The 13,216-nt window shown below is 44.3% G+C and overlaps 1 protein-coding gene across 1 annotated transcript in view; it reads right to left on the bottom strand.

The window, feature by feature from the left end:
• LOC126536803 (cell adhesion molecule Dscam1-like) overlaps nt 1-13,216 on the bottom strand; it is a 187,121-nt gene that overhangs the window by 63,858 nt on the left and 110,047 nt on the right. The window contains exon 4 of the mRNA XM_072287884.1: nt 5,891-6,052. Coding sequence (XP_072143985.1) covers nt 5,891-6,052 — 162 coding nt within the window. The remainder of the gene's footprint in view (nt 1-5,890; nt 6,053-13,216) is intronic.

Below are 13,216 nucleotides of genomic sequence, written 5' to 3'. Positions count from 1 at the left end.
AACAAGATCCGTCGAAATACAGCTAAAAACGTCGCATGTATCATCAACGACAGCTGCTGAACTGGTAGCCTTGCGTGCGGCTCTTCATTTCATTCAGGAGGAACCACCCCATGCATGGTCAGTCTTCTGTGATTCCAAGGCAGCCCTACAGAGTGTACTCTCAGCACTGCGCCATGGATCACATGAACAGCTCGTCGCAGAGATCAGAGAAGTACACCATCGCATAGTTAACGAAGGACACGATATCATATATCAGTGGTTGCCTAGTCACTGTGGCATACACGGCAATGATCGAGCAGACGCAGCTGCCCGATCTGCCCATGACGGCGTCAGCTGCGTTGCCATTCCTCTTTCGAGAGCCGACGCAGCGAAAAAACTTGCCGTACTGGCAAACGACCTGACATTAGCTCAGTGGAATTCATCCGATTTCACAAGTGCACGACTTCATACCCTGGACCCTAATTTACAACTCCGTATTCCGCCCGAGCTTCCACGACGTGACTGTACCCTTCTAGTTCGTCTATGGCTTGGAGTAGCATTTTCAAATGCGTACTCCTTTCTTATCGGAATGTCCAACAATCCACTTTGTGACTTCTGCGGGTGCAATGAAACAATCGCGCACCTTCTTTGTGAGTGCTCTCGTTTCAACCCGCAAAGAGCAGTCCTCTCAGCCACCCTAGACAAACTGGACAAGCGCCCACTTACAGAAAACAAGATCCTTGGATACTGGCCTACGCGAACATCAGCGCGATCGGCGATGAAGGCGCTGCTGCGGTATTTAAAGGACACTGAACTTTCTGACAGATTGTGACTTCACTGTGTGGCACAGGATTGTACGGTGCACTGCATAACACTAGGAACGCCCTTGCGGGCTACGTGACAGTGCCCACAGAAACAGTTTGTGTGTACGTGCATGTGTGTGTAGTTTTTTTTTTTTTCTTTTTTTTTAATCCTTCTCTCTCTCACCTATCGCATCCCCTTGCCCCTCCCCCAGTACAGGGTAGCCAACCGGAGATAATCTCTGGTTAACCTCCCTGTCTTTCCTTTGCCTTTCTCCCTCTCTCTCTCCACCAGTAAGAAGCAAAACTGGCTTATCAGAGGCCGCATATGAGCGGAACAAGCTCATACAAACAGACTAGAATATTATGCGTTTAAATGTGCCTCTATAAGAAAAAAAAACACTCTTCACGCTCCCGAACACCGGCCTACATGAGTCTATATTTAAATACCACAGGTTACGGTTTCCAAGAGGATAATTATTTCTAGGTTGGATATGGGGGGGGTTTTCTTTACTCGTTAAATTAATTTGTTACTGGGTGACAAGATTAACAGACCACTGATTTGGTGATATGCTAACGATGTAACCGATAATATTGTCAACCATAGAAAGGAATTACCGGTCAGTCAAACCATGTTTAATTCTATAAACTAATTTGTACTCATTACGCGCCCTGTTAGGTTGACTCTTCTACTATTTAATGAGTGATAACTATGTGTAAAGACGACTGAGGAAATGTTTCGTGTACTAGATGGTGCTTTGTTCGGTAAACTAGATTGTCGAGACATAGCTAGAAGAGGTTAAGATGCTTCTCATTCTTCTTTCTAATAACCACATGGATTTCCATGCAGCATCATATATAGTAAAATGAATGGCTTCTTCGTAAAGAAGCTTTTCTTTTTATCGCAAGCACCAAACACAAGAGCACTAGATCACTCTGGTAAAAAATGAATGAAAGAACTTCTGTTCGATGTCTGTAGTATTAACAGGCATTTTAAGTTAATTTCGCGATGACAGCGTTCTATGGCCAAATCCAATCATGCAAGTAAGAACAAATGTCCCCTAGTACTTTAATCTTGGGGGATAGGTTTCCTTTTTGGTGATGAGGATTATCTAGTTTAAAATTCCGCTTGGCTTTCCTTCCATTTAAACGACTTCAATGCATAGGTTTGCTATCATTTAGGAGTACGTAATAAACACTGTGTTCAGTGAACCTCGTTATCTGATATCAAATACGTAGAGATATTTGTCATTGTAAACTGCGTACACGTTCCTAAGAAAATGACGCGACTGCAAAGCACAAGCTAGGATAACAAAAACCGATGGCATGTGAGAAGCGAATAAAATGCAGCTTTCAGCGCAGTCTTTCAGTGAGATCGAGTCCCGAGCGGATACGAGTGCATTGCGACATATTGGGCAAGAAGGGAATGTCCTTGGTTCCGGACTCGCTGCATAAGAGAGCTCCGCTGAAATCTGATCAGCCCAATGCCAATTGAGGAGCCGGCCTTGCAACAAGGAAGGTGCTGTTCGCGTACCCCTTTGGGTCTCAGACCCTATCGTAATCTAAAGAACCGTAAACAGTCATGTTGTGGCAAGAGAGAAACAGGAAGCACGGATAGAAAAGGCCTATTTTCAAGAACATGAGCAAATATTTCTCTGCATGTAGGTGTGAGCCGCGTTTTTGGGGCATACAAATATTAGCAAAGAACAAGGAAGCTGCAGTACGAGCTTCATCAGAGGCTTTATTCATTAAAATCAAGGGCCAAAACAGCGTCATTGATACGTCGGTCTCACTCTATACAGGAAAGGCGCTTCTCTCCCGTTCTGAAAAGCACTTTTATTTAGCACATATACAGCAACTTAAAGCTGTATCCGGAGTTTTTCATGTCGCTCTGCCATTTTTCATTGAGATTTTTCATCTAATTTTAATATTTGAATTGTTGTTAAAGCAATTCAGACTCATCATGTAATTAGGCGCTAGGCAAAAGATAATCTGAGTATCTCCAAGTGGAGGCCGACAACGTGACCTTGGTTCTGTTCAGCTACTTGGCATTTGCGTCTTTTAAATGTTGGTGCATGATGGTTGAGGCACTCTGTTAGCTTTCTTGGGGACAGCGAAAGACGTATTTATGGTCCCTGCGTTTGTGACTCAAAAAACGGCGCAGAGGGGCGATACTAGGCATTTTAACTGGTGTTAAATGCACTATATATATATATATATATATATAACCACTAGAATGCACCAAAATTGTTTTTTTATTTTTAGAAGGAAGCGTTGAAAACGCAGAAAGTGTACGAAAATCGAAACGGCCACGCTTTCTATACTACATTTCAAACGACCTTGATTGCTTCCATTGCAGCGACATTTTCCCTACATCAATTACATGTTCATAACATGTGCGAAACGGGTGAGCGATAACGAACATGTCCTTCGCGGATTGTACAAGCGAATTGTCACTGTAAAACTATACGATTTAATCCAGGCCGCTCGCTTGAAGAATAGTCAGTAATGTCGTTAAGGGATGCTTTTAATTTCTGTAAGCTTACAAATGTATTAAACAAACGTTGAGTAAATCAAATTGGCACATCAATTTGACCCATTTGAAATTTCAGAGTTACCTTTCACATGGAAGTTGTTTTACCGAAGAAGTGGTCTTTGTCAAGTTCTCCCGCAGACATTCGGATGTAACGAAAACTGCGTCGTCGCTTGATGTGTCGGCACCTGGCCTGCCTAGGTCTGCCCGCTTCAGGCACAGCGGGTGGGTCTATCTAACCCGTTTTCCCCCTTTATGGAAAGTGAACGGTGTTGTGTACCTTCGCCATGTTTTATCTCACCTCTTCAGTAACGTTGGGTCACTATCTTGGTGGTCTTTTTGTGATTATTTGTCGATATCAAGGGACGAAAGCATAGTCTATGATAACACAGAGCTAACTGGCGAGTCACTGTAATGATGCGATGGTGATGATGATAGTGATGACGATTATATTTATTGACATCTCCTTTGAAACAGCTGGGACAAGTAGTGCCCTATAGGCTGCTTGATAAATTCAAGTTTTACTGCATACATCGCTACTTAGCCTTTTTGCCTATGTGATCTCGATCTTAACTTTCGTATTAAGAACCTTTATCACTACCACTGTACCATTACCTACACTTGCCGTGACTCCAGTTCTATCAATCTCTTCGCCGCTTCTCTTCCTCCAATACTCTGATCGTCTCTTCTTATATCGACTGTTGGTTAGGTAATCCTTACATATTCTCTTACTACAAATGCTCCTCGAAGGTGGCACTCCTTTCGGGTCTCACTGAATGAATATTTTGGCGTGTCATTAGGGTGTGCTGAGTCATTTCTGTTTCTTTTTTCGTTTTTGCAGCCTAAAGACGCCTCATCCTGTGGCGCATAGTTGCTCCACTACGTGTTTGTCCTCACGCAGCCAGCTCAGGCCTCAGAGAGCAAGCCACTCCACTTTTCGTTATAATACAGATTTCCCTCCTAATTTTTTTCTTGCCGTTTTTGTAACCTTTTACGGTAATATTTTTTTCCATGTTTTGCATCGAATTACCGTCTCTGTTTGTCTCATACTTTTTTCACAGCTACTGATTGTCTATTTACAATTTCAATTACTCTATGACAATGACGTCATCTGTCACAGCTTCGGCAAAACAGGACAAATCACGTCGCGGGGTGACAGATGGTGCCCAAATTTAATTTCAGAAAACTTGGTATCTTTTGAACCGTGTCGCTTACAGAGCCATGCTCTTGCCATTGCTTCTCGCAGCCTACGCCAGAGTGAATGCTCGTCTCACTCCTGCATAAATGCTTGGACGCGTTAAATCGGTTTTACAAATATTTCTTAAGTCGTTAAAGCATTGCATGCGTGATATTCTCGAGGATAAACTTGACTTCATGCTTCGATGACGAGTATGACAACCCTGCGTGCCTCCGTCAGGAGTGAAGGCGGTACTGACAGCAAAGAATTCAACAGAACTCTCTATTGCACCACCAGAGGAAGCGTATGGCTGGTAATCCAGCAGGGCCTTTCAAACGAGCAAGGAACGCTGACACCGGGCTAGTGGTCAGAACTATGCAAATTGGCGACAACGCGCTAATATACATTTAAATTCCGTGTACTTCGAAACCAATTTGTGACTACTTTCACTGTTTCTATGTCACTCGCCATGTCACTCGCAGTATCCTACTTTGTTGCAGCAATGAAATAGTCCCAAATTTTTTGTAAGATAGCCTCAGTTGCTCTTACACCAGAAAATCGAACCTATCCTTTTGCAGACGCGAGTAGCGGGGACTTGTTCGCCAACCAGCACATTTGAACCAATGGCCTCCAGCAAAAGGAGCAAGGTAACCTATTTCGGTCCCACGCACTGTGTACCGGTGCTTCTGAGTTGTTGAGTTCCATGCACAGAGTGAACGGATTTGCGAAAAATAATGCTCATAAGCCCGTTCGCTTGGACAAGAGTCTTCAGCGTCTAATGTATTTTATTCACGATAAAAAGAGTGCGTAAGCCGGATGTCGCAGTGGTTTCGCCACTCAAGAGAGATTTTGGCCAGACGTCCTTAAATTTTTTTCAAGCACATGACTGTTCATTTAAATCTGCATAGGGTGCAATACCTAACGAACCACGCAGAGCTAACAATACGCACACGCATACATATGCTAAAAAAGAAAAGAGAGATAGAAAACACAACGTTCCTTTAGTGCCCTAAAACTATAGGCGTCACTGCACAGCTATGTCCAAGGTGGTGAAGCGCTTTCGCTTTCCGCACTGCTGATCCAGTTGATTACAAAGATCACGCTGATTTACTACCTTTCTCTTTCTTCAGATTTCGTAATTTCTGAAGTTTTCCCTCTGGCCGCACGGTGTTTCATGTATTTTTGTGATAATCAATAAGGAGGTAATGTTTGTTTTCTTGCATAGTTGTACTTGTTATTCAGAAGAAAAAAAAACTCAATAAGGAAACTTTGAAGCATAGCCACAACACAGAAATCGCAACCCACTTTTTTTCCAGACAACTGCAATAGAACTGCTAAATTGTCTTAGTACATTTTCGAACTACATTCGTCGAGTGATACGCTAGAAATATCGGTACTTGCCATCGTTTCCGAGCGTCCCAATTGTGACGCCATCGTCGAGCACCCACGATGTCACCGAAATGTAGTCTCTGACTGCGGGGGGCACGTGACAGCGAAGCAGTGCTGAGTTGCCGCGAACCACGTATACGTCGTACACGCTGGCCACAAACTTCTCCAGCACCACTGTTGCGTCAAAAAGCGGGAACGGGGTAGTGGGGGTGGGAAAGGGAAAAAAAGAAAGCAATGCTGCGTTAGATACCGTTGTACGGTTGGGTTTATAGGAACACAAATGCTGAGCACGAAAGACGCAGCCCGTATGTTCAATATCTCCAGTTATGCCAAATTTGGGAAAATTGCTTATTGCTAATTTTAAAAAAATATCGCCATAAGTCTTCCGCCCCTCTACAATTGAGCACTATAGTATGAGCCAATTCTGCTAATGTAAACTGTTTTTTTTTATTATATAAGTTTAAATGAGTTTAAATGTACGAAGAGTTTAGCTCACATTCTACTAACCTGTGTTTATTTCAGGATGGGCATTCGCATGCAATCAATATCTGAAATGCCTTCATATTGACTGCATCCTTGTACCATACTGTGTGATGCACGTCACACTGTTTCTTTATCTCAGGTTTATTTCCCCGCTGCGTGTTCCGTAGAATGGTGAGAGAAACGTTGACGCTTGGTATGCTTATCTTATTGCATAGAGTTGTATATGACCGTCTATCCAATTCAAGTGCAGGTTATAGTAACCTGCGCTCCAATGGCACATTCCACTGGTCTCTACCGCTTGCCCGGCTCCAATTGCAACCCCGCGGAGCCCAGACCAATCGGAGGCCGCAAGCGCAAACACGTCCAAGCTGCTGCTGTTGAAAGCAAAGACGGCGGACAGTCGAGGCATGCTCAGCCATAAAGACAGCCGTGGTAGATTCCGCGCCAACAGTAGAAATAGTAGCAGCCACGTGACTCGAATGCTGTCGGATGTCGGTCGCGCTCTCGGGACGAAGTAGAAAGCGACTCCGAGCGCTTTGTGTCCGAGTGCGGCGCTTCGAACGAACCAGGCGAATGCGCCTGGAGCACTCCATTTTGACCAGCTCAGTGTAGAGGCGCGCAGCCAGAGTGTTCTGGAGAGTTTCGAAACGACCAGTTCGATGTCCTGAAACTTTGTTTGCAGATGAATTACCAGACGCAAAGGAAGTTCATTTTATATGAAAGAGTATAAAATGCAATTAAATGGGCAAAATAGTGGGTTATAGTTTGTGCACCTCGACTTCGTATGCGTTTCTAGCCGTAATCTCACTGTGCGTCGCATAAGATAAGCAAATGCATGGCCACAAATTGAGAGCAAAAGAATTCAGGCAAACCGACCCAAAGTAAATTGCAACCTATAGTGTTTTCTCACGTTCAGTTAGATGAAACAGCAAGTTAATAATAACATATTAAGAATAAAGCAGACAGGATGCAAAAACCGTGTACTTTTCAGGACAACGAGATCGGTCTCCTGGTTTATACACGGGATGCAGCAAAACACTCCGAAACAATTAGGAATTCAAGACTTTAAGAATTCAAGCTGAACTATTCTGATCAAAATTTCTTTCTGTGTCCAAGCAAGTCCTCTTGTACAAAACACGCTAACTTCAAAAGGGTGCCACGTCGGTGAGGTCTCTTTATCTTCGCGATTAGTTTCGTGGAACCAGCACGAGAAACGTAGACTGAGTGAAAAAACAGCTCAACCGAAATGTAGCAGTAAGACTTAGAGCTGTGTTTATGGTTTACAGGATATAGCCGCAGGATATAGCCTGAAGTGTGACGCAGGGGAGTAATACGAACCACATAATCGTTTCGACCCCAGCTGTAACCTTCATGAGCCACATTGTCTTGACATGCATGATCAAACGTGCGTTTATATAAGACGCAGGAGAGATAAAGAGAGGAGGGAGAGAGGGAGGGGTAGTTATTTTAATATAAAAAGTGAGAGATCGGTCTGAATCAATGTTCTGACCTGCTACTGGGCGCTGTGGGAAGGGGAAAGGGTGTAGAAAGAAAGAATAGAGAAAAAGTTGATTATGGCGGATGAATGTGGTGGTGAGAATCCTGCACGCTCCAAGATTCTTCGAAGTTTCTTGTACAGTCCGATATCATACAATAATTTGTTGAGAGCCGTCAGACTATCAGGCTTTATTTACCACCTAAATGCATTGGGCACATAAGTGGTGGAGGATGGTAGGATAAAAGCTGCATAACGGCGGCTTCACTAGTCCCACCTCCCCGTGAAACTAGGCAGGAAACATGGCAACACATTCTTTTTACAAACCTGTGGCATTACTAGCAATAAAAAGAAGCATACGCAAAAAAATAAGAAACTCCAAACACGATACGGTTAAAAAGAAACAGAAAGCACTGCCCACACAAAATAGAAAAAAAGCAAGCATTCGCAATGTATTTTCACTAATGTGTTCTTAGATGTATGGCCTTGGCTTTTCGCCTGTTAGTTTATATTTGTTGAGTGCTGTGTGAAGGCAGGCTGTTAGTGAGTCTTTGAAAGCTGTAATTTTCACGAGAGCGTGGTACCGCCCAGTGCATTTGCTTGAACGTAGCTTACACGAGACACGACATCAAACATTAATTTGTCCAGCCCGCCATCGTATATCACCTGCGCTGCTGACGTGGACTTACGCCACCTAATTTGCCTTTGCACACGCTTTACAGCCTTAAGCGCTGTCGTCAGAAACACGCTAAACATGTGACAACACACGCCCCATGAGCAAAGGGACGTTCTCAGGTCATGTCAGTGTTCTGGCTCTGAAGAAGGGCCACCTATGACGGTTGTTGCATCCCTACGGAATACAAGCCTCCGTCAGATTTTGTAAATGTTTTGTGCTATATGGTGTACTTTGTGTGCATGTATGTGTTAGTGTGTGCGGCCTATATTGTTTTTCTTTGTTTACTTAGCTAGCATATATATATATATATATATATATATATATATATATATATATATATATATATATATATATATATATATATATATATATATATATATATATATATATATTGCTTAGGCACCCGTGTTTTGTGAGTGAGTGAGTGAAGAAACTTTTATTGCAGGTCCGGCGAGGACGCGAACTCGTCGCGCACTTGGCTAGTCCCACGTCGGGACCGGCAGGTCTAGCCCACCGGCCCGGTCGCGGGCACGCCGGACAGCCAGGATTTGCTTTTCTAGAGCGGGGCTACGCAGAAGCGAGTCCCACTCCTCCTTGATGAACTTGGGGTATGTCGACCCGCACTCCCACAGCATGTGCGCTAGAGTGGAGGTCTGCCCGCAGGAGGGGCAGGCGTCGTCGCGATACACGTCCGGGTAAGCCTCGTGAAGAACGGACAGACACGGATACGTACTGGTCTGCAGAAGCCTAAGCGAAACTGCTTGCGCCCTATTCAGCTTGGGGTGAGGGGGTGGAAAGACCCTTCTAGACATGTAGAAGAATTTAATAATCTCGTTGTGAGTAGCGGGAGCGTCCCCGTGGCCGTAGGAAGGAGGGGAGTCGGTGCTTCTTGCAGAGGAAGCGCGGTCGGTGAGTTCACGCGCAGCCTCGTGTGAGCACTGCATCTTAACCGACACAATAGTGCGAGTAACCGCATAACTCTTTGGCGTCATCAAACCATATATCACTACATAGTAGGTCACATGGGTATACATAACACACAGAGAACGTACTAATAAAGTAGCGCATATTGATTGACTTCACCGATTTCTTTATTATATATCAGCGGAACCATTCTTAAAAACAGCATGCGCCATCGAATACTGCGGCTTACGTATCACAAAATTTCGGTCAACAATGTAGTGCGAATGAGCGCACCGGTACTCGGCATTTTCAAACAATAAATCACCACACGAGACCTGTAAGTGAAATTAATGTGGGAAGTGTTTGTAGCTATGCGTCTTACATAGCGAGCAGCTGCAGGAATCGCTTAACTATACTTCCACCTCATTAACGGTTTGCGATGGCCTGGTACCGTGGGCAGCATCGCGGCGGATGGAAAGATCAGAGACCGGACGAAAATCAGTGGAGATCGGTGCAAAGTGTAACGCAGACAGTTAACGCCTGCTAAAGCGTTCCTTTGGCAAAAAGACAATGAAGATGCGAAGAACGAGGCAGAAATCCTGCTTCTGTTCTTTTATTAGTAATGATCGGACTACCGCTTTAAGTGAAGAAGTTGCAAACGGAGTATTTCATCGGTTGTCTTTTGTGAATTTCTCCGCTTGTAAGGTCGAAAAGTAGTTCCGTCATTGCTGCTGCGGCAGATGAAGGAGATGCGACGCGAGTCTTAAAAGCTGCAGGTGATACACAACCGTGATTGCTCGGAATGCTAAAATACAGGTGGTTTAACGTGTTGGTAGAAAACAAACGGGAACGTCTTGAAGGCATCAGAAACTTATAAGTAATCTAGACAAGGCTGATGTTTTTCTTGCGTTTCTAAACACCCATTCGAATGCACGTATAGATGTTTGCTACTCCTGCAATTCCACAGTGGGCATGGTTTCATAAATGTGTACTTTCACGTACCTTGCGTGCGTGTGTGTGTGTGTGTGTGTATTGACAATGTGATGCGTGGCGTGTCGGCGCCGCTGTTTGTCAATTCAAAACTGTCTCTACGTTTCTTTTCTGTTTCTCTTTTTTTTCCTCCTAAAAGCTGCAATGAACTTGTGTTCATGGGCTGTGGCCGTGTCACAACTGGCGAACGATTCGTAGGGAATCCTTCCTTAAGTGCTTTTCGTGCTCCGCAATGCTTTCTTATCACATAAAGTGCCAGCTGGCGTCTCTCGGCAACCCAGCACTCGGTGGCGCTGCTCGGTGTGTAGTCCCAGCTCCCCCCTATTCTCTTTTTCTTGCCACTTTCTCCTATTTCCTAACGCCGATTTTTCGAAGGCACTAAAGGCTCTTTTGTGCTTTCTGAGAACGTCTGGCTTGTGCGAGCACCTTTGACTCTGTAGTGCTGTTCGTCCACCCCGTCTCTCTACTTCCTACTCTCTCTTTCTCTCCCTTCTTTTATTCACCTTCTCCCTTCCACCAGCGCAGGGTAGCGAACCAGTCTCTTGACTGGTTAACATCCCGGTCTTCCTTTTATCTCTCTCCCTCTCTCTTTCTTGTTTATTGAATGCAAAATAATTTAAAGGGGCACTGCTCCTACTTTAACCTGTAATCTGGCATTTATTTAGGCAAAAATAATGATGCTGCTGGATTCATTACGTCTATCGCCACGTATACAAGTGCCGGAAAGCTTACACCACGCTCGCTGTTTCCTCAGCACTTCTCTCTGCTCCATTCCATTCTCTTCATTGGCCAATTCAGCTCACCCAGGCGCATATGTGTACCGCATTCGGATAAGAGCCGCGAACAGAAAAGCTCGCGTGGCGACCGCAGCACAGAGCCCCCCCCCCCCCCCCCACTACGCCTACATCTTAGTGACGCCACTGATCAGAGCACAAGAATATGTGCCCCTCATACGAGGCAAGCGTCTGCAAATCCCTGCCAAATACATTGTCTGTATACTAAAAGAAATCTGCACGCATTAGCACTCACGAGAAATTACTCACAGAATGCGTTTGCTCTCTCTTATAATGCATGTAATATTTTACTGCGATAGCGCTAATGGCCTTGTGTCGCAGAAAATCCGGTGTGAGTGTCGGCGCCGGTGTGGGCAGAGTTGTCCATGAGCGAAAATTTCCGGATATATTTAGGTATATACATATGCCACGCCTTGCTATATGACATATGCATATGACATATGACATATGCCCCTCCTTGTATATGAGGGTTATATTGCCACACCATACTATCACTAAAATTGCTCATACCTTGTCTTACATTTTTGACAAAATAATTTCTCAGAATTTTGAGAATAATAACCTACAAACGATATTCATGAAACAACGTACCGTCAGCGCATGCATTTTACGTTAAACCTTCTCGACCTTAAATATAAAAAGTGCGGAACGATAACACAAACCTGTAAATGAAGCAACTTTATCGGCGCGATTGTGCACTACCTCCCTGATCGGCCCACGCAAAGATTTGCGTTTCAACCAGGAAGCTTCGACTTCGCGCGTAGCGTTCACCGCCAGCGTTTCACGGTAAATGTTACCGTTGCATAAGCTGCAGTTGCCTGGAAGCGTGAGAATCTGTCAGGGATCGTTGAATGCAACCGCGTTCCACTCTCAAAGACGAAGCTTAAGCGTCCTTTAAATTTTTAAAGAGTGTGGTGCAATGGAGCTGCTTAAACAACATTTGAAGAAAAAAAAACGTAGAGCTATCGTAAGAAGCTGCCTCTCATCTCTTCCCCTCCGCCGAGTGCCAACTCAAGTGCGATAACTATTCCTGTGATCTCGCATGACCGGCACCGACAACGTCTTCTTGCTGCGTTCGCGCTGTCGGTTACCCGGCTCCCAACAAAGAAATTAGCAACGCCGCATCGTTATCAGAAATACAACCGCGATGAAAATGCCACGACCGGTGCATGCCAAGCTCAAGCAAAACAAGATCCGGCGACTTCAGGTTTGCTGCCATTAAATCCATCGTCTTGTAAAGTGTCGAATTGATCCGTTAGAATACTTCCTGTCGAAAATGAGCTTCCTGTATATTATATGCCTTCAATTTGTTATTTGCTACCGCGTGCGCAGCCAAGCAAGCGAACAGGGGAAGATAACTGTTATGCTTAATGAAATCGGTGCCTACTCAACACAGCCTATATGTGTTGTGACAAAAAAAGTATGTGGAAGAACTGAGTAGTTCGCACTATTGTTGCTTAGTAAAGCCAGACAAATCTTACTCGATCAAAACTGGTCAATTATTCAACAAATTGCTCATTTTGCAATGTCCGACAGCCTTTATAGACGATACATCAAAGAGTAGCTATCCTGATCCTACAAGGGGCAACTAATTATATTTATTCTGGCGGCGCTGTGTCGTCTAGCTAAACTGTGCCGTTCGAAATCGGTATCACACTTCAAGTTCCATATGCGACGAGGATGAAAGTGGCTGGGGATAAGATACTTCGAGAAAACAGAACACACAATGCAAAAAAGCGAAAGGCATCAGCAATGCCGAAAAGCTAACAGATAAGCAGAAAAAAGCTCATTGGTTTTATAAAGCATAGATCACAAGAAGTGCCTCTCCTATACGCATGGAATTTGGCTTCAATATATGAGTATTGGGCTTGAATTACGCAATGATTCTCTTCATTATCTCTCAATTTTTGTCGTTCTTCATATTGCTTAGCATGAATGCATGCTTCGCTATATATATGATGATCCGAGATCACACACTCAGCGGGATGGATAGCAAA

The sequence above is a fragment of the Dermacentor andersoni genome, chromosome 4, assembly GCF_023375885.2.
Source record: "Dermacentor andersoni chromosome 4, qqDerAnde1_hic_scaffold, whole genome shotgun sequence".
NCBI lineage: Eukaryota > Metazoa > Arthropoda > Arachnida > Ixodida > Ixodidae > Dermacentor > Dermacentor andersoni.
Note: the sequence above shows the minus strand (reverse complement) of the source record. Positions and strands in the feature narration are given on the sequence as shown.